This window comes from Bombina bombina, chromosome 4 (genome assembly GCF_027579735.1).
Source record: "Bombina bombina isolate aBomBom1 chromosome 4, aBomBom1.pri, whole genome shotgun sequence".
Classification (NCBI taxonomy): domain Eukaryota; kingdom Metazoa; phylum Chordata; class Amphibia; order Anura; family Bombinatoridae; genus Bombina; species Bombina bombina.
Genome location: NC_069502.1, coordinates 613462538 through 613489070, shown reverse-complemented (window position 1 = coordinate 613489070; position 26533 = coordinate 613462538). Strand labels below are relative to the sequence as shown.

At 37.8% G+C, this 26533-nt stretch overlaps 1 protein-coding gene across 1 annotated transcript in view; it reads right to left on the bottom strand.

The window, feature by feature from the left end:
• Positions 1-4719: 4719 nt before the first annotated feature.
• Positions 4720-26533, bottom strand: part of ARMC2 (armadillo repeat containing 2) — a 349446-nt gene continuing 327632 nt past the window's right edge. Inside the window, exons 17-18 of the mRNA XM_053710618.1 lie at positions 10976-11136; positions 4720-5679 (exon numbers count right to left, since the gene is read on the bottom strand). Of these exons, the coding sequence (XP_053566593.1) occupies positions 5531-5679; positions 10976-11136 (310 nt within the window). The 3' untranslated portion in view covers positions 4720-5530. The remainder of the gene's footprint in view (positions 5680-10975; positions 11137-26533) is intronic.

Here is a 26533-nt window from a genome sequence, read left to right as displayed (position 1 = left end):
TTTTTCGCCGCTAACCTAGCCAATTGCAAGGTGGCGTCTAGGGTGAAAGAATTAGCCAATTTAAGAGCACGAATTCTGTCCATAATCTCCTCATAAGAAGAAGAATTACTAATAATCGCCTTTCCTAGCTCATCAAACTAGAAACACGCGGCTGCAGTGACAGGGACAATGCATGCAATTGGTTGTAGAAGGGAACCTTGCTGAACAAACATCTTTAGCAGACCTTCTAATTTTTTATCCATAGGATCTTGGAAAGCACAACTATCTTCTATGGGTATAGTGGCGCGCTTGTGTAGAGTAGAAACCGCCCCCTCGACCTTGGGGACTGTCTGCCATCAGTCCTTTCTGGGGTCGACTATAGGAAAACAATTTTATAAATATGGGGGGAGGTACTAAAGGTATACCGGGCCTGTCCCATTCTTTACTAACAATGTACGCCACCCGCTTGGATATAGGAAAAGCTTCGGGGGGCCCCGGGGCCTCTAAGAACTTTTCCATTTTACATAGTGGTTCTGGAATGACCAGATAATCACAATCATCCAAATTGGATAACACCTCCTTAAGCAGAGCGCGGAGATGTTCCAACTTAAATTTAAAAGTAATCACATCAGGTTCAGCTTGTTGAGAAATGTTTCCTGAATCTGAAATTTCTCCCTCAGACAAAACCTCCCTGGCCCCCTCAGACTGGTGTAGGGGCCCTTCAGAAACCATATCATCAGCGTTCTCATGCTCTACAGAATTTTCTAAAACAGAGCAGTCGCGCTTTCGCTGATAAGTGGGCATATTGGCTAAAATGTTTTTGATAGAATTATCCATTACAGCCGTTAAATGTTGCATAGTAAGGAGTATTGGCACACTAGATGTACTAGGGGCCTCCTGTATGGGCAAGACTGGTGTAGACGAAGGAGGGGATGATGCAGTACCATGCTTACTCCCCTCACTTGAGGAATCATCTTGGGCATCATTTTTACTAAATTTTTTTATGACATAAAATACATATAGTTAAATGAGAAGGAACCTTGGTTTCCCCACAGTCAGAACACAATCTATCTGGTAGTTCAGACATGTTAAACAGGCATAAACTTGATAACAAAGCACAAAAAACGTTTTAAAATAAAACCGTTACTGTCACTTTAAATTTTAAACTAAACACACTTTATTATTGCAATTGCGAAAAAGTATGAAGGAATTGTTCAAAATTCACCAAAATTTCACCACAGTGTCTTAAAGCCTTAAAAGTATTGCACACCAAATTTGGAAGCTTTAACCCTTAAAATAACGGAACCGGAGCCGTTTTTATATTTAACCCCTTTACAGTCCCTGGAATCTGCTTTGCTGAGACCCAACCAAGCCCAAAGGGGAATACGATACCAAATGATGCCTTCAGAAAGACTTTTCTATGTATCAGAGCTCCACACACATGCAGCTGCATGCCATGCTGTCCTCAAAAACAAGTGCGCCATACCGGCGCGAAAATGAGGCTCTGACTATGATTAGGGAAAGCCCCTAAAGAATAAAGTGTCTAAAACAGTGCCTGCCGATATAATCATATCAAAATACCCAGAATAAATGATTCCTCAAGGCTAAATATGTGTTAATAATGAATCGATTTAGCCCAGAAAAAGTCTACAGTCTTAATAAGCCCTTGTGAAGCCCTTATTTACTATCTTAATAAACATGGCTTACCGGATCCCATAGGGAAAAAGACAGCTTCCAGCATTACATCGTCTTGTTAGAATGTGTCATACCTCAAGCAGTAAGAGACTGCACACTGTTCCCCCAACTGAAGTTAATTGCTCTCAACAGTCCTGTGTGGAACAGCCATGGATTTTAGTTACGGTGCTAAAATCATTTTCCTCATACAAACAGAAATCTTCATCTCTTTTCTGTTTCTGAGTAAATAGTACATACCAGCACTATTTTAAAATAACAAACTCTTGATTGAATAATAAAAACTACAGTTAAACACTAAAAAACTCTAAGCCATCTCCGTGGAGATGTTGCCTGTACAACGGCAAAGAGAATGACTGGGGTAGGCGGAGCCTAGGAGGGATCATGTGACCAGCTTTGCTGGGCTCTTTGCCATTTCCTGTTGGGGAAGAGAATATCCCACAAGTAAGGATGACGCCGTGGACCGGACACACCTATGTTGGAGAAAGTGAGTACACCCCTCATATGTTTGTAAATATTTTATTATATCTTTTCATGTGACAATACTGAAGAAATGACACTTTGCTACAATGTAAAGTAGGGAGTGTACAGCCTGTATAACAGTGTAAATTTGCTGTCCCCTCAAAATAACTCAACACACAGCCATTAATGTCTAAACCATTGGCAACAAAAGTGAGTGCACCCCTAAGTGGAAATGTCCAAATTGGGCCCAAAGTGTCAATATTGTGTGTGGCCACCATTATTTTCCAAGACTGCCTTAACTCTCTTGGGCATGGAGTTCACCAGAGCTTCACAGGTTGCCACTGGAGTCCTCTTCCACTTCTCCATGACGACATTACGGAGCTGGTGGATGTTAGAGACCTTGCACTCCCCCACCTTCCATTTGAGGATGCCCCACAGATGCTCAATAGGGTTTAGGTCTGGAGACATGCTTGGTCAGTCCATCACCTTTATCCTCAGCTTCTTTAGCAAGGCAGTGGTCGTCTTGGAGATGTGTTTGGGGTCATTATCATGTTGGAATACTGCCCTGCGGCCCAGTCTCTGAAGGGAGGGGATCATGCTCTGCTTCAGTATGTCACAGTACATGTAACAAGTAAAAACAAATACCACAAAGAGGTGGATAAGCTCTGAAAAAATAATTGCTTTTTTTTTGCACTATATATATATATATATATACATATATTATATAGAAACAAAGATTGTAAAATATAACTTTTAATTGATCAATAAATAAAACAGCAAAATTTGAAGAGAGCTACTTGCTGCTCACACACAAAATTAAAAACACACCTCCGGTGTAATACTGTTTCAATTTGTAAATTATGTTGTAACTAGAGTGACATTCGTAGTATCTTGTTAGTGGTAATATCTTGTTAATATCAAGCAATCTTTTCGAACTATTTAAAAACACAGTGCTTGTGATTGTCTAAAAAGTAGTAATAGTTCGAAAAGATTGCTTGACATTAACTATCAGCTCGATTAATATAGATTGCGTCTGCATACGGTATATGCTATGACTTTAAATTACTCAGCATTAGCTAACTATTAAATTAATGCGAATTACGGCAACACAGTAACCCCCCTTGTGGCACTAGTAGTATCATGCAGTTACTCCTTAAGATTGGTATTTCTATTGACGATTGTCATATCATTTTAAATTGTTCAACGGTATTTTAAAGTTATAATTACCAACAGCCGGAGGGCAAGTTAAAATATGCAAAAGTCCCCTAACGCGGTCGCGTTTCACATTCGCTTCAAGCAATCTTTTCGAACTATTTAAAAACACAGTACTAGTGGTTATCTAAAAAGTAGTGTATCATTTTACCACTAACAAGATATTCCGAATGTCACTCTAGTTACAACATAATTTACAAATTGAAACAGTATTACACCGGAGGTGTGTTTTTAATTTTGTGTGTGAGCAGCAAGTAGCTCTCTGTAAATCTTGCTGTTTTATTTATTGATCAATTAAAAGTTATATTTTACAATCTTTGTATATATATGTATGTATGTAGTGCAAAAAAGCAATTCTTTTTTTCAGAGCTTATCCACCTCTTTGTGGTATTTGTTCTTACTTATTACATTTAATTATTAATAATAAGTAGAAATTCTATCATAAAAATTACCTTTCTTTCTATGTCACAGTACAAACTCTGGATATGACGCTGAGCATGTGCACTCAACTTCTTTGGTCGACCATGGCGAGGTCTGTTCTGAGTGGAACCTGTCCTGTGAAACTGCTGTATGGTCTTGCCCCCCGTGCTGCAGCTCAGTTTCAGGGACTTGGCAATCATCTTATAGCCTAGGCCATTTTTATTTAGAGCAACAATTCTTTTTTTCAGATCCTCAGAGAGTTCTTTGCCATGAGGTGCCATGTTGAACTTCCAGTGACCAGTATGAGAGAGAGTGAGAGCGATAACACCAAATTTAACACACCTGCTCCCCATTCACACCTGAGACCTTGTAATACTAGTGAGTCACATGACACCGGGGAGGGAAAATGGCTAATTGGGCCCAATTTTAACATTTCCACTTAGGGGTGTACTCACTTTTGTTGCCAACGGTTTGGACATTAATGGCTGTGTGTTAAATTATTTTGAAGGGACAGCAAATTTACACTGTTATACAGGCTGTACACTCACTACTTTACATTGTAGCTAAGTGTCATTTCTTCAGTGTTGTCACATGAAAATATATAATAAATTATTTACAAAAATGTGAGGGGTGTACTCACTTTTGTGAGATACTGTATGTGTATGGTAGATGGCAACCAAGGCATTAAAAAACCCAAACCTAAATTAAAAAATACATTAATTTACACATTCAAACGGACTCATTATGCGGTATATGTAGAGTTTATGTTTTAAATTACGAGATGTTTGTGATAACGTACAAATGAATGATAACATTTCACAGCGGATAATATGATGTACATGCAATGTTTGAACTTTCTTTTGCTAATAAAGCTTGTTTGAAAACTAAAAAAATAAATAAAAAAAAATACATTAATACTATTACGAAAAATAGTAAAAATCAAATAACTATTGGTAACATTTTAGATGGTAGATAATTTTATTCTCAAAAGTATCTGAAAAAAATTAAAATGTATTCAAGAAGAAACCTATTTATCACTTAAAATATAGCTTTTAGTACATAAATTCTGTATTTTTTTTTTTTTTTACAAAACTGTTAAATTGACATAAAACTTGAAAGTGATGCAGCATACTGTAACTGTAAAAAGCTGACAAGAAAATATCACATGAACATCTCTATGTAAAAAAGATATTGTTCATCAACATTTTTTCATCTCTCAATAGTAATTGCTCAGTGAACAGTTATCCTTCAGCTACTGTCCAGTTGCAGGATAAACCCCCCCAAAAAAACAATTGCCAATAAGCATCAGAAGTGCTGAAGTCATGCTTTGATGTGATCTCATGAGATTTTACTGAAATCTTGTGAGATTTAATAGTAAAGTTCTTTAAACGGAATAGGAAAATAACATAACTGTGCCTGCAGATGCCAGATGCGCTCTCCCTTACAAGTCCCGGGACTAGCATCCTGATTGGCTGCTGAAAATCACTTTACAATGTGGCTACTTAGGAAATTTTGAGGTCAAATATTTTTCTTTTTTATACATAGAGATGTTTAGGTGATATTCTAGTTAGCTTTTTACAGCTATGCTGCATCACTTTCAAGTGCTTCAACATTTAGGTATCAAGTCCCTTTAATTTATTTAGGATTGCTTTCTTAAAACAAATAATTTACTATACATTTCAAAAATATATTTAATTGCTACTGTCTCAAAAAATGAAACAGCAATATTTAATAACAGCTATTTAATGTGCAACCATCACCAAGTCTAAATTGGCAAAGGCTCCAAACTGGAATAATGAGTCTGAATTCTCTCTAGAAGTTGTGAAGCTACAGGTTTAAATTCTTCTTCCCAATATGTTTTGTGATATTCCATTAAATCATCATTCCACCTCTTGTGCAGGGCAATTTCTTCATCTGCGGAAGATACAAGTCTTATATAAACAGATTTAAAGTAAACCTTCCCCCCCACAGATAATCAGAAGGAAACAATGTTATACATAGTTAGCAGAAAATTGCCTACAAAGTATAAAATATTACATTTTCCCATCTTTATTTAACATAAGGTTTTTAAATAATGTTAACAAAGATAAATCTTAGCTGAGGGTATTTAAACAATAAGTTGTATAAAATAAAGTTAGGTAATACTTCATTAATGACCGGGCAGCCTAGTAATCTATTAGAATACAGCCCAGTATCATGCAGTTATATGTAAAGTCCCTATGAGGTGTCCAGCCTTAGACTTATAGACAAATGCTTGTCTAGAATCTATGCAAGCCCCTAGGGATAGCAAACCCAACCATAGCATAGCAACAGCCACCTTACTATCAACAGAGAAACAGATGGATCAACAAAGATACTCAAGCTGCTCAAGCGTTGAAGGGTTCAAGTACTGTGGAAGCTCCCATGTAAAGAAGACTGCTATTACTGTTTATGGAACCCACCAAAATATAACAGCAACAGTGACATAACAACATTTAATGGTTGTACAACTGCTTTTAATTCTTACAACTGGTGCAATTTACCACAGTTTAACCCCTGCCACCACTCACCTAATGCCCCAATCCCAATGCTATTCATTCTAGCTGTGACATCCCCAAATAAATACATTTAACTACACTGTCTAGATTCCCTTACTGGAATTAACACTAATAGCAAATAAAACCGCAATTGCTTTGTAATGCCCTCCACTGCAGCAATTCTTTAAAGGACAGTCAAGTTAAAATTAAGCTTTCATGATTCAGATAGAGCACACAATTTTAAACAACTTTCCAATTCACTTCCATTATCTAAATGTGCACAATCTTTTTATATGCACAGTTTTTCGAGGCATGAGCTCCTACTGAGGATGTGCAAGATTAACAGAATATAGGTTTAGGCATTTGGCCGATGGGTGTCGCATGATTCATTAGGAAGGAAAATGCAACTAACTGACGGTGGTCAGAAAACAAATCTACTTCTCATCTGAAATTCAAACGTTATTATGCATTTATGTTTATATGTTTATTTTGTATTTTCTAACAATAATTATTACCTTAAAGTTTAAATATTTATAGCTGATATTTACAGCTACTTCTATATAAAATAAAGGTAAGACTGGTATTATAAAGGTACAACTTTTCAGAGATTGCTGGTATCCAGTGTACATAGGCAGTTCAACTTAATTCCAGGATTAAAGGGACACTGAACCCAAATTTTTTCTTTCGTGATTCAGATAGTGCAGGCAATTTTAAGCAACTTTCTAATTTACTCCTATTATCAAATTTTCTTAATTCTCTTGGTATGTTTATTTGAAAAGCAAGAATGTAAGTTTAGATGCCGGACCATTTTTGGTGAACAACCTGGGTTGTCCTTGCTGATTGGACAGCACCAATAAACAAGTGCTGTCCATGGTGCTGAACCAAAAATTTGCTGGATCCTTAGCTTAGATGCCTTCTTTTTCAAATAAAGATAGCAAAAGAACAAAGAAAAATTGATAATAGGAGTAAAGTAGAAAGTTGCTTAAAATTGCATGCTCTATCTGAATCTCAAAAGAAAAAAACGTGGGTTAAGTATCCCTTTAATACTAAAACCAGAGGGTGCCTTGGGGATATGAGATCCCCCATTATATACAGACTACATTCGTAGCTATAGAATAAGTACCACTGTCTATAGCTTATAGTAAGGATACTGATTTGGTTGTAAAAGGGGTGGGGCTTAGGTGTGGTGCTGTGGTCTTAAAGGGGCAGTTAACATACATAGTAACATAGTAGATAAGGTTGAAAAAAGACTGAAGTCCATCGAGTTCAACCTATACAAATCTAAAATACTTACAAAAAGCTCCAGTTAAGCTTAAATAACCCCATTAAAATGTGACCCATTTAATACTAGCAATCATATCCATGAATTTTGTTTATATACAGAAATTTATCCAGACTGTTTTTAAATGTATCTATGGTATTGGCATTCACTACCTCCTTTGGTAATGAGTTCCACAATTTTATTGCTCTTACAGTGAAAAAACGTTTCCGTTGCAGGAGATTAAATCTCCTTTCCTCCAACCTTAAATTATGACCTCTTGTCAGAACCAATTTTCTTGGAATAAAAAGAGCTTCTGCCATCTCTGTATATGGGCCTTGAATATATTTATATAAAGTAATCATGTCACCTCTCAAGCGCCTTTTTTCTAAAGAGAACAGACCCAGTTTGGCTAGCCTCTCCTCATAGGTTAATTTCTCCAATCCCCTTATTAGCTTTGTGGCCCTTCTCTGAACTTTTTCTAGTTCTGCAATATCTTTTTTAGCAATCGGTCCCCAGAACTGCACTCCAAACTCAAGGTGAGGTCTTACCAGGGCTTTATATAATGACAGAATTATGCTTTCCTCCCTTGAATCAATGCCTCTTTTAATACATGCTAGTATCTTATTAGCCTTTGAAGCCGCTGCTCTGCATTGTGCACTCATCTTTAGCTTGTTATCTATTACTACTCCCAAATCCCTTTCCTCCTGTGTTTGGCTAAGTCTTGTCCCATTTAAAAAATACATAGCCTGCTTATTTTTACTTCCAAAATGTAGAACCTTACATTTTTCCCGTATTAAATCTCATTTTCCATTCACTTGCCCATAGTTCTAATTTTAGCAAATCCCTTTGCAAAGAGAGTTCATCCTGCTCTGACCTAATGACCTTACTTAACTTAGTATCATCTGCAAAAATAGAGATGTCGCTATTTAATCCTTGCTCCAAGTCATTTATAAAAATATTAAAAAGAACAGGGCCCAGTACTGATCCCTGGGGGACACCACTGATTACCTTTGTCCAATCTGAGTATGATCCATTTACTGCTACTCGTTGCTCCCTATCTTTTATCCAGTTATTTATCCATGAGCTAACATTTTCAGCTATTCCCAGTCCCTTAATTTTGTGCATTAATCTCTCATGTGGCACTGTATCAAATGCCTTTGCAAAATCTAAGTATATCACATCAACTGATTCCCCTTTATCTATATTTTTACTTACTTCCTCGTAGAATCTAATTAGATTAGTTTGACATGATCTATTTCTCCTAAAGCCATGCTGATTAGAACTCATAATCTTGTTTACACGAATATGCTCATCAATATAATCCCTTATAATCCCTTCAAATATCTTCCCCACTATTGATGTCAGACTAACTGGTCTATAGCTTCCTGGATCATCCCTGCTTCCCTTTTTGAAGAGTGGCACCACATCAGCTTTACGCCAATCCTGGGGTACCATGCCTGAGGATAATGAGTCTTGAAAAATTAAGAGTAGAGGTTTGTCTATAACAGTGCTAAGTTCACTTAACACCCTTGGGTGTATTCCATCTGGGCCTGGAGTTTTATTTACCTTAATATTTTTTAGTTTTTTCCTGATATCCTCTAAACAAAACCCAGTTAGTGGTATGGACTGGCATGTTCTATTCTGTTCCAAAGTATCATTCAATGGTTCCTCTCTTGTGTATACTGAAGAAAAAAACTGGTTTAGTACCTCAGCCTTTTCCCTGTCATTATTTATCATGCTACCCTCCACACATTTTAATGTACCTATATTATCCTTCTTAGATTTTTTGCTATTTATGTACTTAAAGAACCTTTTAGGGTTAGACTTAGAATCCTTGGCAATTAATTTTTCATTTTCAATTTTGGCTAATTTGATTGCTTTTTTGCATGCTTTGTTACATTCCTTATAAATATTGTATGCTGAGTCTGTACTATTTTCTTTTAATAATTTAAATGCCCTACGTTTTTTCCTAATTTCTTTTAACACATTTTTATTTAGCCATAACGGCTTATTTTTTTTATTTTTATTTTTATAACCATATGGTATGTATTGATATGTATATTTATTTAACAAATTTTTAAATATTATCCATTTATCCTCTGTATTTTTATTAGAAAATACATTGTCCCAATTTATATTATTTAATGATTTCCTTAAATCGTTGAATTTTGCTTTCTTGAAATTAAAAGTCTTAGTTAAGCCTTTAAAACACTGCATATGAAAAGAAATTTCAAATGTGACCATGTTATGATCACTGTTACCCAAATGTTCTTTAACTTCTATGTTTGATATTATATCTGTATTGTTTGATAGCACTAAATCCAATATAGCTTTACTCCTAGTTGGCTCCTCTATTAATTGTGACAAGAAGTTATCCCTGAGAACATTTAAAAATCTATCCCCCTTAGCTGACCATAGAATTGTTATTGTTTTAAAAGATAGATAATCCCTTTATTACTCATTCCCCAGTTTTGCATAACCAACACAGTTATATTAATGTACTTTTTACCTCTGTGATTACCTTGTATCTAGGAACCTTCTTCCAGCCCCCTGATCACATGACTGTGACTGTTTATTATCTATTGTCTTAAATTTAGCATTGTATTGTGCTAGATCTTAAATAACTTTCTGTGCCTGAACAGTGTTATCTATATAGCCCACGTGTACTTTCTGTCTCTTTGTGTTGAAAAGAGATTTACAAAGCATGTGATAAGAGGCAGCCCTCAAAGGCTTAGAAATTACCATATGAGCCTACCTATGTTTAGTTTAAACTAAGAATACCAAGAGAAAAAAGCAAATTTGATGATAAAAGTAAATTAGAAAGTCAATTAAAATTAAAAGTCCTATCTGAATAATGAAAGTTTAATTTATACTTGACTGTCCCTTTAACTAGACTGTTTGCTATAAACTTTGAAAATGTTGGTTTTTGTACTTAAAGGACCAGTATATACAGTAGATTTGCATAATTAGCATTTAGTCTGAGATTCAAATGAATTTTTTCAGAAAAATATCAAAGTTATGTCTAATTCCACTTCTCTTGTATCATATGACAGCCATTAGCCAATCACAAATACATATTCTGTGAATTCTTGCACATGCTCAGTAGGAGCTGGTGACTCAAAAAGTGTAAATATAAAAAGACTGTGCACATTTTGTTAATATTAGTAAATTGGAAAGTTGTTTAAAAGGACATCCTCTATTTGAATCATTAAAGTTTAATTTTGACTTGAGTGTCCCTTTAAGTCCTGATAAAAATGTTATTGTGTTTCTTTTAACCCTGTCTATTTTTATGCTATATGGTATATGTATACATAGTTTAGTGAGTTATTTATTTCTCAATCTTTTAACACTTATGAAGTATAGTGAGAGTGCTCACACATTATCTTTGTATCTGATTAGCTAGTACATAGTCCCTTGTCCTTTATTTTCTTACCTAGAAAGGATGATAAGAGCTCCATTATAATGTGCGTCTCCTCATGCCCAAAACACGACTGTGCTTCAGTTATATTTTCACTGAAATTCCACAAGGCTTTACACACCAAACCAGCCAGTTGCCAGTCTGAGGGTCCAAAGTCTCGTAAACAATCTGCTAATCTGTAAAAAAAAAAAAAAAAAAAAAAAGGAGGCAATGGAAACGATAACTTTCTTTCATTACTTTAAAAAACACATAAATACTTTATTGAGCATGGCATAAACTATTAGAACAATATGGAGTATTTAAAATTCTTAGTGGATGTTGAATGTAATATTTATCAAATGTAAAGGCTGATCAGGGAAAGGTTTCCCGGTAGCAAGAGACAAACACGTATAGAGACATGGCAAGGGGAAAGGCACAGAAAAATAAATACCTTTTAAAGAACCAAATTATTTTCAATCAGTGCAGAACTTAAAGGGCCATAATAGTCAGAACATAATTTGTGTATTATGTATTTTTAACTATTGACCGTACTATTGACCCAGATGGGGTTATTTGGCCAGTTTGAGAGAAAATATAATATTTTAAATCACGCAAGGATGAATGGCTATTTGAGGAAATACATATGCTAGTCTGAATTTCTATGGTAGTATATACATTGCATCCTCAGTAAAGGCTTGATATGATTCTGTGAAATACTTAGTTACATTGATGTTTTCCATTCAGGCTTTGAGAAGTTTCTCTGGAATTCCTCATTGCAGATGGTTTTCTGTACTATATATCTATATAATGAAAGTTCTCCTAGATGGCTAATATAAGAAATTCAGCCACAAAGTAACGAAGACATGGACAGCAAACATAGGTATCTTCATTTAAAAAGTGACATTCAACACTAAATATATTTTTAAAGCATAGTATTGAGGTTATCCTCCACTGTCCTCTTGTCATGGGAGCCATAATAATGAAATCTAGCTTTTACTGAATTCCAGTGCTGACATGTGTTTGCATATGTGCAGGAACGCCCCTTCAGATACCTATAGTCTAACCTAGGTTCCAAAATGGTGGTCAGAGAAGGAGAGAACCTTCAGGCAATACTCCGGAGCCAGAAAAAAATGTTTAAAATCAGTAAAACTTTATTATATAATAAAACGAGCTAACAGACATGGCAAGGTGACTGGTGAAGAGACAGACTGACGCGTTTCACGCCCCCTAGTTGCATCTATTCATTTTTTCTGGCTCTGAAGTAGTGCCTGCAGTTTCTCTTCTTCTCTGATTACTGATGCGGTTTGATCCACCGCTTTGGCTATGGCATTCCGGGTGAAAAGGGTTTCTTTTCTGCTTTCTGGGACAATACTTCCGGTTAATTCTGTAGCACGCCGAAAACTGCGGTACCTCTTGCTTCTCCAAAATGATGGTACCCATAATTAAGGGAGGTGCATGAAATGTATTTAGTGTTTAATATCCCTTTAATAGCTGCAAGTTCATTCCTAATGAATAAAATATATGCCACAGCTGTCAATTAGAATTAACCTTGATATTATGCTAAGACAATAAGAGGTTTCAGGCATTCAGAGCAAGACAAATTATTTTCCAAATGCTAATGAGCCAAATGGTCTCATGAGAAGACCACTTTCACTTAGTTTTAAGATGATTCCATTCACCAACCAAATGTAGCAAAATGGCATCTGTGGAAATTACGGTCTATTTCTACTGAAGAAAACCTTGTCCTTGGGCATATTAGCTCAACCACTCAGGGATAACATTATGAAGTGAAACATATGAATCCTATGGGACAAAATCTTAGGATTGTGCTACCACAGGGCTAAAAGTCTACTACAAAAGGTTTAAAATAAAACACGCATTGCAAAAATGTAACCAAGTAAATCACATACTTTTTGAGACATAGCACAGTTTTGAGTTTATGAATAGTGATGTCAGAGTGAAAAAAATCGACTGATATTTCTAGAATGACTTCTGAAACTGTACTCTTTTAATGTAAAACTGTACACATTTAATGTGCTTGGTTGCTAATTTTCTGGTTTCTAATAGAGGAAATCAATGGCACTACTCAGGTAAATAAACGTTCCCATATACATGACTATGAATTGTTTGTCATAACAATGGGGAAGGTGCTTGTACTAGAAATTTACTTGAAACTAATCAGTAAGAAACTGAAAAAGAGTACAAATATAGCACTCATAACGTTATGTTATTCTACTGGCATAAATGTTGTGGCCAAAGGCAGAGAAAATATAAATAAAACATAACTTTTATTATCGTTATTTACTTAAAAACAAGGGAAAAAAATAGGAAAAATATGTGTATCACATTAAAATATGCATATGCCTGTCTAAAAGCTGAATGCTGTGATTGGTAGAATACAGCAGAGAATGAAATCCCGGTTTCAAGTATTATCTAGAGATAAAGTAGCTTGGGATTCCTGTCTGTGATTCACCTTGTGGTCCAATAGGTATAAGTGTAATAGGAGGATATGTATATACTGGTTGAATGTCAAAAACAGAATTTATGTTTACCTGATAAATTTCTTTCTCCTACGGTGTGTCTGGTCCACGGCTTCATCCTTACTTGTGGGATATTCTCATTCCCTACAGGAAATGGCAAAGAGAGCACACAGCAAAGCTGTCCATATAGCCCCCCTCTGGCTCCGCTCCCCAGTCATTCGACCAACGGTTAGGAGAAAAAGGAGAAACCATAAGGTGCCGTGGTGACTGTAGTGTACAAAAAACAAAAATTTTAAAACTGACTAAAAGCCAGGGCGGGCCGTGGACCGGACACACCGTAGGAGAAAGAAATTTATCAGGTAAACATAAATTCTGTTTTCTCCTACATTGGTGTGTCCGGTCCACGGCTTCATCCTTACTTGTGGGAACCAATACCAAAGCTTTAGGACACGGATGAAGGGAGGGAACAAGTCAGGTAACCTAAACGGAAGGCACCACTGCTTGCAAAACCTTTCTCCCAAAAATAGCCTCCGAAGAAGCATAAGTATCGAATTTGTAAAATTTGGCAAATGTATGCAGAGAAGACCAAGTCGCTGCCTTACAGATCTGTTCAACAGAAGCCTCATTCTTGAAGGCCCATGTGGAAGCCACAGCTCTAGTAGAGTGAGCTGTAATTCGTTCAGGAGGCTGCCGTCCGGCAGTCTCATAAGCTAATCGGATGATGCTTTTTAGCCAAAAGGAAAGAGAGGTAGCAGTAGCTTTCTGACCTCTCCTCTTACCAGAATAGACAACAAACAAGGATAATGTCTGTCTGAAATCCTTTGTTGCTTCTAAATAGAATTTTAAAGCACGAACCACATCTAGGTTATGTAACAAACGTTCCTTCTTCGAAACTGGATTCGGACACAGAGAAGGAACAACTATTTCCTGGTTAATATTCCTGTTGGAAACCACCTTTGGAAGAAAACCAGGCTTGGTACGTAAAACTACCTTATCTGTATGGAATACCAGATAGGGTGAAGTACACTGCAAAGCAGACAATTCAGAAACTCTTCTAGCAGAAGAAATAGCAACCAAAAACAGAACTTTCCAAGATAGTAACTTAATATCTATAGAATGTAAAGGTTCAAACGGAACCCCTTGAAGAACTGAAAGAACTAAGTTTAGACTCCATGGAGGAGTTATAGGTCTGTAGACAGGCTTGATTCTGACTAACGCCTGTACAAACGCTTGTACATCTGGCACGGCTGCCAGACGTTTGTGCGACAGAGCAGATATCTGTCCTTTTAGAGAACTAGCTGACAGACCTTTCTCCAAACCCTCTTGGAGAAAGGAAAGTATCCTTGGAATCCTAATTTTACTCCATGAGTAACCCTTGGATTCGCACCAACAGATATATTTTTGCCATATCTTATGGTAAATTTTCCTGGTCACAGGTTTTCTGGCCTGAACCAGAGTATCTATAACAGATTCCGAAAACCCACGCTTAGATAGAATCAAGCGTTCAATTTCCAAGCAGTCAGTTGCAGAGAAACTAGATTTGGATGTTCGAATGGACCTTGTACTAGAAGGTCCTGTCTCAAAGGTAGCTTCCATGGTGGAGCCGATGACATATTCACCAGGTCTGCATACCAAGTCCTGCGTGGCCATGCAGGAGCTATTAGAATCACTGAAGCCTTCTCCTGTTTGATCCTGGCTACTAGCCTGGGAAGGAGAGGAAACGGTAGAAACACATAAGCTAGATCGAACGACCAAGGTGCCACTAATGCATCTACTAGTGTCGCCTTGGGATCCCTGGATCTGGACCCGTAGCGTGGAACCTTGGAGTTCTGACGAGACGCCATCAGATCCATATCTGGAATGCCCCATAGTTGAGTTAACTGGGCAAAGACCTCCGGGTGAAGTTCCCACTCCCCCGGATGAAAAGTCTGACGACTCAAATAATCCGCCTCCCAGTTGTCTACTCCTGGGATGTGAATTGCAGATAGATGGCAGGAGTGATCCTCCGCCCATTTGATGATCTTGGATACCTCTCTCATCGCCAGGGAACTCTTTGTCCCTCCCTGATGATTGATGTACACTACAGTCGTCATGTTGTCCGACTGAAATCTTATGAATTTGGCCTTCGCTAGTTGAGGCCAAGCCAGGAGCGCATTGAATATCGCTCTCAGTTCCAAAATGTTTATCGGGAGGAGAGACACTTCCCGAGACCATAGACCCTGAGCTTTCAGGGAGTCCCAGACCGCGCCCCAGCCTAAGAGACTGGCGTCGGTCGTGACAATGATCCACTCTGGCCTGCGGAAACTCATTCCCTGAGACAGGTGATCCTGAGACAACCACCAGAGGAGTGAGTCTCTGGTTTTCTGTTCCATTTGAATCTGGGGAGACAAGTCTGCATAATCCCCATTCCACTGTTTGAGCATGCAAAGTTGCAATGGTCTTAAATGAATTCGAGCAAAAGGAACCACGTCAATTGCCGCAACCATTAGTCCTATTACCTCCATGCACTGAGCTATGGAGGGCTGAGGAATAGATTGAAGAACTCGACAAGCGTTCAGAAGCTTTAACTTCCTGACCTCTGTCAGAAAGATCTTCATTTCTACGGAGTCTATTATTGTTCCCAGAAAAGGAACCCTTGAGGACGGGGACAGGGAACTTTTTTCTATGTTCATCTTCCACCCGTGAGATCTGAGAAAGGCTAAAACAATGTCTGTATGAGCCCTTGCTTTGGGAAGGGACGACGCTTGTATTAGAATGTCGTCTAGGTAAGGTGCTACTGCAATGCCCCTCGGCCTTAGCACCGCTAGAAGGGACCCTAGCACCTTTGTGAAAATTCTGGGAGCAGTGGCTAAACCGAACGGAAGAGCCACGAACTGGTAATGTTTGTCCAGAAAGGCGAACCTCAGGAACTGATGGTGATCTTTGTGGATAGGAATATGCAGGTACGCATCCTTTAAGTCCACGGTAGTCATGTATTGACCCTCCTGGATCGTTGGTAAAATTGTCCGAATGGTTTCCATTTTGAATGATGGAACCCTGAGGAATTTGTTTAGAATTTTTAAGTCCAGAATTGGCCTGAAAGTTCCTTCTTTTTTGGGAACTACAAACAGGTTTGAGTAAAAACCCAGTCCTTGTTCTGCTGTTGGAACTGGGTGTATCACTCCCATCTTTAATAGGTCTTCTACGCGACGTAAGAATGCCTGTCTCTTTATCTGGTCTAAAGATAAGCGAGACATGTGAAACGTTCCCCTTGGAGGAAGTTCCTTGAACTCTAGAAGATACCCCTGAGAAACAATTTCTAGTGCCCAGGGGTCCGGAACATCACTTGCCCAAGCCTGAGCAAAGAGAGAAAGTCTGCCCCCTACTAGATCCGGTCCCGGATCGGGGGCTACCCCTTCATGCTGTCTTGGTAGCAGCAGCAGGCTTTTTGGCCTGTTTTTCCTTGTTCCAGCCTTGCAATGGTTTCCATGCTGGTTTAGGCTGGGAAGTGTTACCCTCTTGTCTAGAGGCTGCAGAGTTAGAAGCCGGTCCGTTCCTGAAATTGCGAAAGGAACGAAAATTAGACTTATTTTTTGCTTTGAAAGGCCTATCCTGTGGAAGGGCATGGCCCTTTCCCCCAGTGATGTCTGAAATAATCTCCTTCAATTCTGGCCCGAAAAGGGTCTTACCTTTGAAAGGAATATTAAGCAATTTTGTTTTGGACGACACATCCGCCGATCAAGATTTTAGTCAAAGCGCCCTGCGCGCCACTATTGCAAAACCTGAATTTTTCGCCGCTAATTTAGCCAATTGAAAAGCGGCATCCAAAATAAAGGAATTAGCCAACTTTAGTGCGTGAATTCTGTCCATGACCTCATCATATGGAGTCTCCTTTTGGAGCGAATTTTCTAGTTCATCGAACCAAAAAGACGCCGCCGTGGTGACAGGAATAATGCACGAAATTGGTTGAAGAAGGAAACCTTGTTGAACAAAAATTTTCTTAAGCAATCCTTCCAATTTTTTATCCATAGGATCTTTGAAAGCGCAACTGTCCTCTATAGGAATAGTTGTGCGCTTAGCTAACGTTGAAACTGCCCCCTCTACCTTAGGGACCGTCTGCCATGCATCCCTGTTGGGGTCGACAATGGGGAACATTTTCTTAAATATAGGAGGGGGAACAAAAGGTACACCTGGCTTTTCCCACTCCTTAGTCACTATGTCCGCCACCCTCTTGGGTATCGGAAATGCATCAGCGTGCACTGGGACCTCTAAGAATTTGTCCATTTTGCATAACTTCTCTGGAATCACCAAAGTATCACAATCATCAAGTGTAGCTAGCACCTCCTTAAGCAGAGCGCGGAGATGTTCTAGCTTAAATTTAAATGCCACAATATCAGGTTCTGCCTGCGGAGAAATTTTTCCTGAGTCAGAAATTTCTCCCTCGGACAGACCCTCCCTCACTGCCAACTCAGATTGATGTGAGGGCATAACAGATAAATTATCTTCTGCGCCTACTTGCTCATCCTCTGTATTTAAAACTGAGCAATCACGCTTTCTAGGAAATGCTGTCAATTTGGATAAAAGAGCTGCTAGAGAATTATCCATTACTGCTGTTAATTGCTGCATAGTAACAAGCATTGGTGCGCTAGATGTACTAGGTATCAGCTGCGCGGGCAAAGCTGGTATTGACACAGAAGGAGAGGATGATGAACTATCCCCACTACCTTCATTTAAAGAATCATCTTGGGCAACATTATTAAATGTGACAGTACTGTCCTGAATCTGTTTGGACGCCATGGCACAATTCGCACATACATTTAATGGGGGAACCACCTTGGCCTCCATACACACAGAACATAGGCTATCTGAAGGTACAGACATGTTAAACAGACTTAGGCAGACTTTTAATGCAATAAAAACAATTTTAAACAAAACCGTTACTGTCTCTTTAAAGGGACAGTCTACACCCGAATAAACATAAACCCATACCTTAGATTAAGCAAAGAAGATCCACCTGCACTGCATTGCATGTCCTGTAGCTCGACCGGTACACGAATAATCCTAAAAAGAACATTTGGTTTAGTTCATGTACATATGGCCGCCAAACTCCCCCCACTGTTACATCTTTACATCTTGTTATATTAAATTGTCCAATCAGAATCTGCTCACTTGTTAAACTTTGAAGAAGCGTTCACGCCGATTCGCGCATGCGCAATTAAATCGCATGCGCAATTAAATAGGAACCAAATATCCGGAACCTTTGTGTAATTGAGTGTTACTTTGATTATATGAATCTATACAATACATAGTGTTCCGACCGCTACTTGTCAGCGGTCGGAACACTATGCGCATGCGCATATGCAGAACAGCGACGTCACGGTTTCTTACATGCACGAGCCTGGAAAAGGAATAGAGAAGGGGATGAAGGAGGAGAGGGAGGAGTTTGGCGGCCATATCTAGAAGACAAATAAAGTTACTCATCGTAACATTACTTGTGTACCAGTCCATCTGCCAAGTATGTAAAGGGGTTCAATAGTATGTTTTAAGGGTGATCAAAGTAACGGCTCATTATTTAATTGGGTGTAGACTGTCCCTTTAAATAATAAAAAGGGCACACTTTATTTCTGAATGATAGAAAAACATCAAAGAAATATCCGATCTTTATGAAATTTATACCCCAGTGTCTTAATGCTTTGAAAGTATTGCACACCAATTTTCTTGCCACTTAACCCCTAAATGTCCAAACCGGAGCTAAAATAACAATTAACCGGTTTAAACACACTACAGTCCCTGCCACAGTCTTTGCTGCGGCGTTTACCTTCCTTAAGGGTTATTCACAACAGTAATAAGCCTCTCTGAAGTCCTTTTCTAAGCCTCTGGACCTTCCACGTGAAGCTGCATGAACTGCCTAGTGAAAAGTAACTGCGCAACTGAGGCGCGAAAATGAGGCCTCCTCCCTCTGCATTCCAGAGTGAAGGGGCCTTTCTGACAAGATTAGGTGTCTAAACGGCTGCCAGGCGCAAATAAAGTTCCCCAAAAGTGTTTCAAAGTTTGCAAAACACTCCAAATGTCACATAAACATGATAAAAACCAAACGACTTAGCCCACAATAGTGTCAACCAGAATAGAGCCCAAGTTATAAGCCTTAATTCTGTTACTGAGTCTAAGAAAATGGCTTACCTATCCCAGAAGGGAAAACTGACAGTCTTCTAGCATTACTAGGTCTTGTTAGAAAAGTGACTGATCATACCTGAAGCAGATAAGCCTGCAAACTGTTCCCCCCAACTGAAGTTCTCTGGTTTCAACAGTCCTGCGTGGGAACAGCAATGGATTTTAGTTACTGGTGCTAAAATCATACTCCTCTTTTAACAGAAATCTTCATCACTTTCTGTTGTAGAGTAAATAGTACAAACTGGCACTATTTTAAAATAACAAACTCTTGATAGAAGAAATAAAACTACAACTAACACCACATACTCTTTACCATCCCCGTGGAGATGCTACTTGTACAGAGCGGCAAAGAGAATGACTGGGGGGCGGAGCCAGGGGGGGGCTATATGGACAGCTTTGCTGTGTGCTCTCTTTGCCATTTCCTGTAGGGAATGAGAATATCCCACAAGTAAGGATGAAGCCGTGGACCGGACACACCAATGTAGGAGAAATCTGTACTAGCTGGTTACTATTGAAATGGCTCTGAAGAAACTAGAGACCTATACCAATTTGGTTACCGCTGTAAATAGTATAAATATTACAGCATTCGTATGAAATAGCTCAGTTGGTAAAGGGATAGCAAAAATGTTTTAAGGAAACCAGAGATCTATACCTTAGGAACCAAACATCCTCTAAAAATGTAGTACAAGCTGATATATCGGATATAAAGGGTAAAGAATCTGACACAGCTACCTCTGATAACAACAATACCAATACCTCTAACACCACCACTCAAACTCCCTCACAAACACACTCTAGTTTTTTAGATCCCAGTTCAGGATCAGAAACCGACACACCAGGCAAGGGAGGGGTCAAAACAAGAATAAAATGGAAACCCCAAGAAGAGAAGAGAGAAACCAGAGGAGCCAAACAGAGGAAACGAACTGTGAGTCCATTCTCACACATTCGACTGAACAATTAACTGTCATCAATATATCTAATCATATCTTATCTGAACATCATTTATCAGTTTTGACAAAAGGCTCATCTTTCTGCCCGTTAACAAACTTGACAAGTTTCAATTAATTAAAGATATTCATCTTTTTGTATGGAAATTGATGCTAAATAAGATTCATTCTATGAGAAATAGTCCAGACAACATCCAGTGGACTAATGAAGAACTGGACACGATAAAAGATCTAGAGGAATTACTAAAAGAAAGTAATGATCCACTAAGTACTCAAAAATGGCGTGACCTAATAAAAAATAAATCTCAATATATACCAAACATAACTCAGTTCCACAACATTCAAACTTTCAATCAAATAGTATGTAATGAAATCAACATACTTTATCAAAAACTCAGCCAATAACATCTCCCGTCATGAACAAGAAGCTCTAAAGGAAATCAAGAGCTGGGAAGATGTGGTGATCAAGGGATTTGATAAAGGAGGAAATATAGTTATTTGGCCAGTAGAACAATATCTATGTGAAGCAAATAAACAATTAAATGACCCTAATTGTTACAAGAAACGGATATTTAATCCTTCAGCCTCATATATAAAACATTACAACAATTTAATTGATAAAGCTAAGGAGGATTACACCATCAGTAATAAAGAATATACATTTCTAAAAGTAAGACATTCAAGAGTCTCGACACTATACCTTATCCCAAAGATCCATAAAAATATCACCAATCCCCCCGGCTGGAGGCGAGTTTATATGTTGAAAAAAGATTAAGACGTTTTGTTGAGGTATTACCCTCTTATGTAAAGGATACAACTGAGGTACTTCAACATCTAGATGGCATCCAGATATCATCTGAGACTTGGTTGGTCACGGCCGATGTTGAATCGTTATATACCAGCATAGAGCATTGCTATGGCATACAGACTGTACAATATTTCCTAGATCTAGATCCAACAGAATCTCCAGAACATAATACCTTTATCTTGGAATTAGTTAAATTCACCCTAAATCATAATTTTTTTGTATTTAATGATCAACATTACTTACAAGTCAGAGGAACAGCAATGGGCACGGCATGTGTCCCCACATATGCCAACCTTTTTTTAGGCTGGTGGGAAAAAGAGATGGTATTCACCGATAACAATGCCCTTTTCATGCAACATATACCATTATGGATACGTTACATTGATGACATCCTGTTCATTTGGGAGGGATCCAAAATAGATCTGGATTAATTTTTATATCAACTTAACCAGAACAGTATTAACATCAAATTATCATATGAATGTAGTCTAATTGAAATAAGTTTTTTGGATCTCAAAATTCTGAAAGATGATCAAGGCAATCTAATATCGGATCTATCTCGCAAAAAACAGCTACCAATTCCATCTTACATCATCAAAGTGCACATGCCAGAAGTACCCTAAGATCATTACCAACAGGTAAATTTTTACGCATACGCCAAAATTGCTCAACTATGGAAATTTAAAAAAAAAGAGCTGCAGAACTAGAATCAAGATTGAAAGCTACAGGGTATAGCAACAGAAGCCTGAAAAGAGCTAAACACAGAGTGCTATACACCCCCAGGACGGAACTTCTACATCCTAAAAATAAAAAAACGGATAAGCAAACAAGATTAATAACTACTTTTAATTCCCAGATAAAAGATGTTTCTAATATTATCCAAAAATCCTGGAATATTCTCTTGTATGACCCTGACTTAAATAAAAGTCTGGGGGATAGAGTATCAATTTGTTACAGAAGATCAAGGAATCTCAAAGTTTGCTTGGTCCAAAGCCATTTTGTAAGAAAAAGATCTTCAATCACATACCCATGCAATTATTCATGCAGAAATTGCACATACTGACCCCATATGATTCCAATCAATCAAATATAGATCTGGAAAATTACAAAAGAATCAAGCAACATATCACGTGCAATACTTGTGGAGTAATATATGCTTTAAAATTTAATTGTGATTTGTACTATGTAGGTATGACTACCCGGCCCAAGAAAAAAAGAATAGGTGAACACATGAGTAACATCAAAAATGCTGAATCTGATTTACGCAAAGGAAAAAAGATAACACAAGTAGCCAAACATTTTCTCCAAACACATAAATCAAAAGTGGATGATCTATCATACTTTGGATTGGAAAAACCTCATTAGGTATTAGAGGAGGTGATCTTGAAAATGCACTATTACAAGCAGAGTGCAGATGGATCTATGCACTGAATACTGTCAATCCCAATGGATTAAATGAGAACAATAATTATTATGTGTTCTTACCCAAATAACAACATAAATCGAAAGTAATCAACTTTACATCACTAACATTGTTAATTAATAAACGTGTACCTAGGATAATGAAGAGATTCCTTCAATATACATATTAGTTTTTCGTTTTTAAAATATTTTTTTTTTTTAAATATTTTTTTAAAGTTTTTAATTTTTCACATTTTCACATGGCAAGTTATTTCTTTTTGTTTCAATTTCAGTTCAGTTATCTTTTTAATCACCCATATATCTTATTTTATCATGTTATTATAATTAACACACATAATAAACTAAACACAAAAAAATACCTCTAGGAAGAGGAACACACCCTAAATATTCACATTGTAACATTTGCATTCACTTCACAATCCTTTATTGAATCAAATATACTTTTGGATTTATTCCCTGGTTCATCTTTTAAAGCCCACGAAAAGTTTATACTGGACTTCTCCTTCTTACTGCACTTATTATAGTTTGAATTTCTATGCTAGATTAAAATACTTAATTAATTAACATGTATAAATTTTGTCATCTGCCACGGCTTGAGTTTAAAAAAATTCAAAAGATACAATCAGTATGTGATACAATCATATCCCGTCATCTGCTGGACAATACTATATAAACAAGCACAAAAATATTTGACCCCATTTACAACTATATTAACATATACTCCACAAATAGTGTCTAACATTAGGGAACTGCTTGAAAAATAACATTCCCTATTGGTCTATAGCAACTATGCCCGATGAATTTAAAACCAACTCATTACTATATTCATATGAAGACAAACATCAGTAAAAAAATACACAGATTTATGTGTTTTATTATTCAGCAGATATTCTCTATTACAATATCAAGCTCACATCCTTATAGATACTGTTCTTCATAACAAATCTATCAAATTGTTTCTCAAGTATACAGGGAGTGCAGAATTATTAGGCAAGTTGTATTTTTGAGGATTAATTTTATTATTGAACAACAACCATGTTCTCAATGAACCCAAAAAACTCATTAATATCAAAGCTGAATATTTTTGGAAGTAGTTTTTAGTTTGTTTTTAGTTTTAGCTATTTTAGGGGGATATCTGTGTGTGCAGGTGACTATTACTGTGCATAATTATTAGGCAACTTAACAAAAAACAAATATATACCCATTTCAATTATTTATTTTTACCAGTGAAACCAATATAACATCTCAACATTCACAAATATACATTTCTGACATTCAAAAACAAAACAAAAACAAATCAGTGACCAATATAGCCACCTTTCTTTGCAAGGACACTCAAAAGCCTGCCATCCATGGATTCTGTCAGTGTTTTGATCTGTTCACCATCAACATTGCGTGCAGCAGCAACCACAGCCTCCCAGACACTGTTCAGAGAGGTGTACTGTTTTCCCTCCTTGTAAATCTCACATTTGATGATGGACCACAGGTTCTCAATGGGGTTCAGATCAGGTGAACAAGGAGGCCATGTCATTAGATTTTCTTCTTTTATACCCTTTCTTGCCAGCCACGCTGTGGAGTACTTGGACGCGTGTGATGGAGCATTGTCCTGCATGAAAATCATGTTTTTCTTGAAAGATGCAGACTTCTTCCTGTACCACTGCTTGAAGGTGGTGTCTTCCAGAAACTGGCAGTAGGACTGGGAGTTGAGCTTGACTCCATCCTCAACCCGAAAAGGCCCCACAAGCTCATCTTTGATGATACCAGCCCAAACCAGTACTCCACCTCCACCTTGCTGGCGTCTGAGTCGGACTGGAGCTCTCTGCCCTTTACCAATCCAGCCACGGGCCCATCCATCTGGCCCATCAAGACTCACTCTCATTTCATCAGTCCATAAAACCTTAGAAAAATCAGTCTTGAGATATTTCTTGGCCCAGTCTTGACGTTTCAGCTTGTGTGTCTTGTTCAGTGGTGGTCGTCTTTCAGCCTTTCTTACCTTGGCCATGTCTTTGAGTATTGCACACCTTGTGCTTTTGGGCACTCCAGGGATGTTGCAGCTCTGAAATATGGCCAAACTGGTGGCAAGTGGCATCTTGGCAGCTGCACGCTTGACTTTTCTCAGTTCATGGGCAGTTATTTTGCGCCTTGGTTTTTCCACACGCTTCTTGCGACCCTGTTGACTATTTTGAATGAAACGCTTGATTGTTCGATGATCGCGCTTCAGAAGCTTTGCAATTTTAAGAGTGCTGCATCCCTCTGCAAGATATCTCACTATTTTTGACTTTTCTGAGCCTGTCAAGTCCTTCTTTTGACCCATTTTGTCAAAGGAAAGGAAGTTGCCTAATAATTATGCACACCTGATATAGGGTGTTGATGTCATTAGACCACACCCCTTCTCATTACAGAGATGCACATCACCTAATATGCTTAATTGGTAGTAGGCTTTCGAGCCTATACAGCTTGGAGTAAGACAACATGCATAAAGAGGATGATGTGGTCAAAATACTCATTTGCCTAATAATTCTGCACTCCCTGTAGATCATAGATTGATACGTAGTATCCAAAGTACCAATATTACTTTAGTCCAATCATAGACAAATGAATGAACATCATGTCATTTTTTATTTTATGATATGTTTGACAAGTACATGACTCCATGAGTATTCTGTAAAAAAACAAGTCGAACATATAGTTTAAACCAAATCGAACATCATAAAAGAAATCACTTCATTCCTCTTCTATATACATGTTTACATTTATATTGTATGGCAAAAATGAATTTATGTTAACATTTATCTATTGAGTATGATTGGTAGATTGATATATTAACAACAAGTTATTTAAAAAAAAAAAACACAGCACATAACTATTTGAATGAACGCCACTCCATCCAATCATAACACTCGGATTCATTTGAGTGACAAGCACAAAAACCAATAGTTGCACGGATTGCCACAGGTTGTAACAAAACGTTAAAATAATCGTTAAAATAAGAATATTATGCTAACATCCAGAGCGCAACAATGTCAGTTTGGCACATATTGGTGTAATACGCTATATTACTGTCAGAATACCAAAAAAGTTTTTTGTTCTCTTTATGCCATGCTAAAAATTAGGGAGTAAACAAATCCAAAATTAACCAATCCCCATATGAAGCAGATGATTGACAGGTATTTCAGCTAATCCTCCAACAACATTACGAAAGGGTTTTCCAATCAGCCAATCCCAACACAGCTAAGGGTATATAAATCCGACAAGAAGTTTATGTGATTGCCCTTTGATACAGCCACCACGGCGAAACGCGTCAGTGGTGTCCCAGCTCCCCTTCTCCCCCCCTAATTTTTTAACTTGCTATGCCTGTCTCTATAGAACGGTATTAATAGCTGCTGGTGCAACGCCGCCCCCTGCAGACTCGCTGCCAATAGGCCGCCAGCAGGAGGGTGTCAATCAACCCGATCGGGTTGATTTCCGGCGATGTCTGTCCGCCTGCTCAGAGCAGGCAGACAGGTTATGAAGCAGTGGTCTTTGTGAGCTTGATACATATGCCCTATGGTATTTAACAGGTACAGATCTTAGATATTCTCAGAGAGGGAGTGTCGCTATTCCTAAATTTAGCTCTTTCCAACAAGTGCTATCCCTTTACCAACTGAGCTATTTCATACGAATGCTGTAATATTTATACTATTTACAGCGGTAACCAAATTGGTATAGGTCACTAGTTTCTTCAGAGCCATTACTTATAATAGTAACCAGCTAGTACAGATTTTGACATTCAACCAGTATATACATA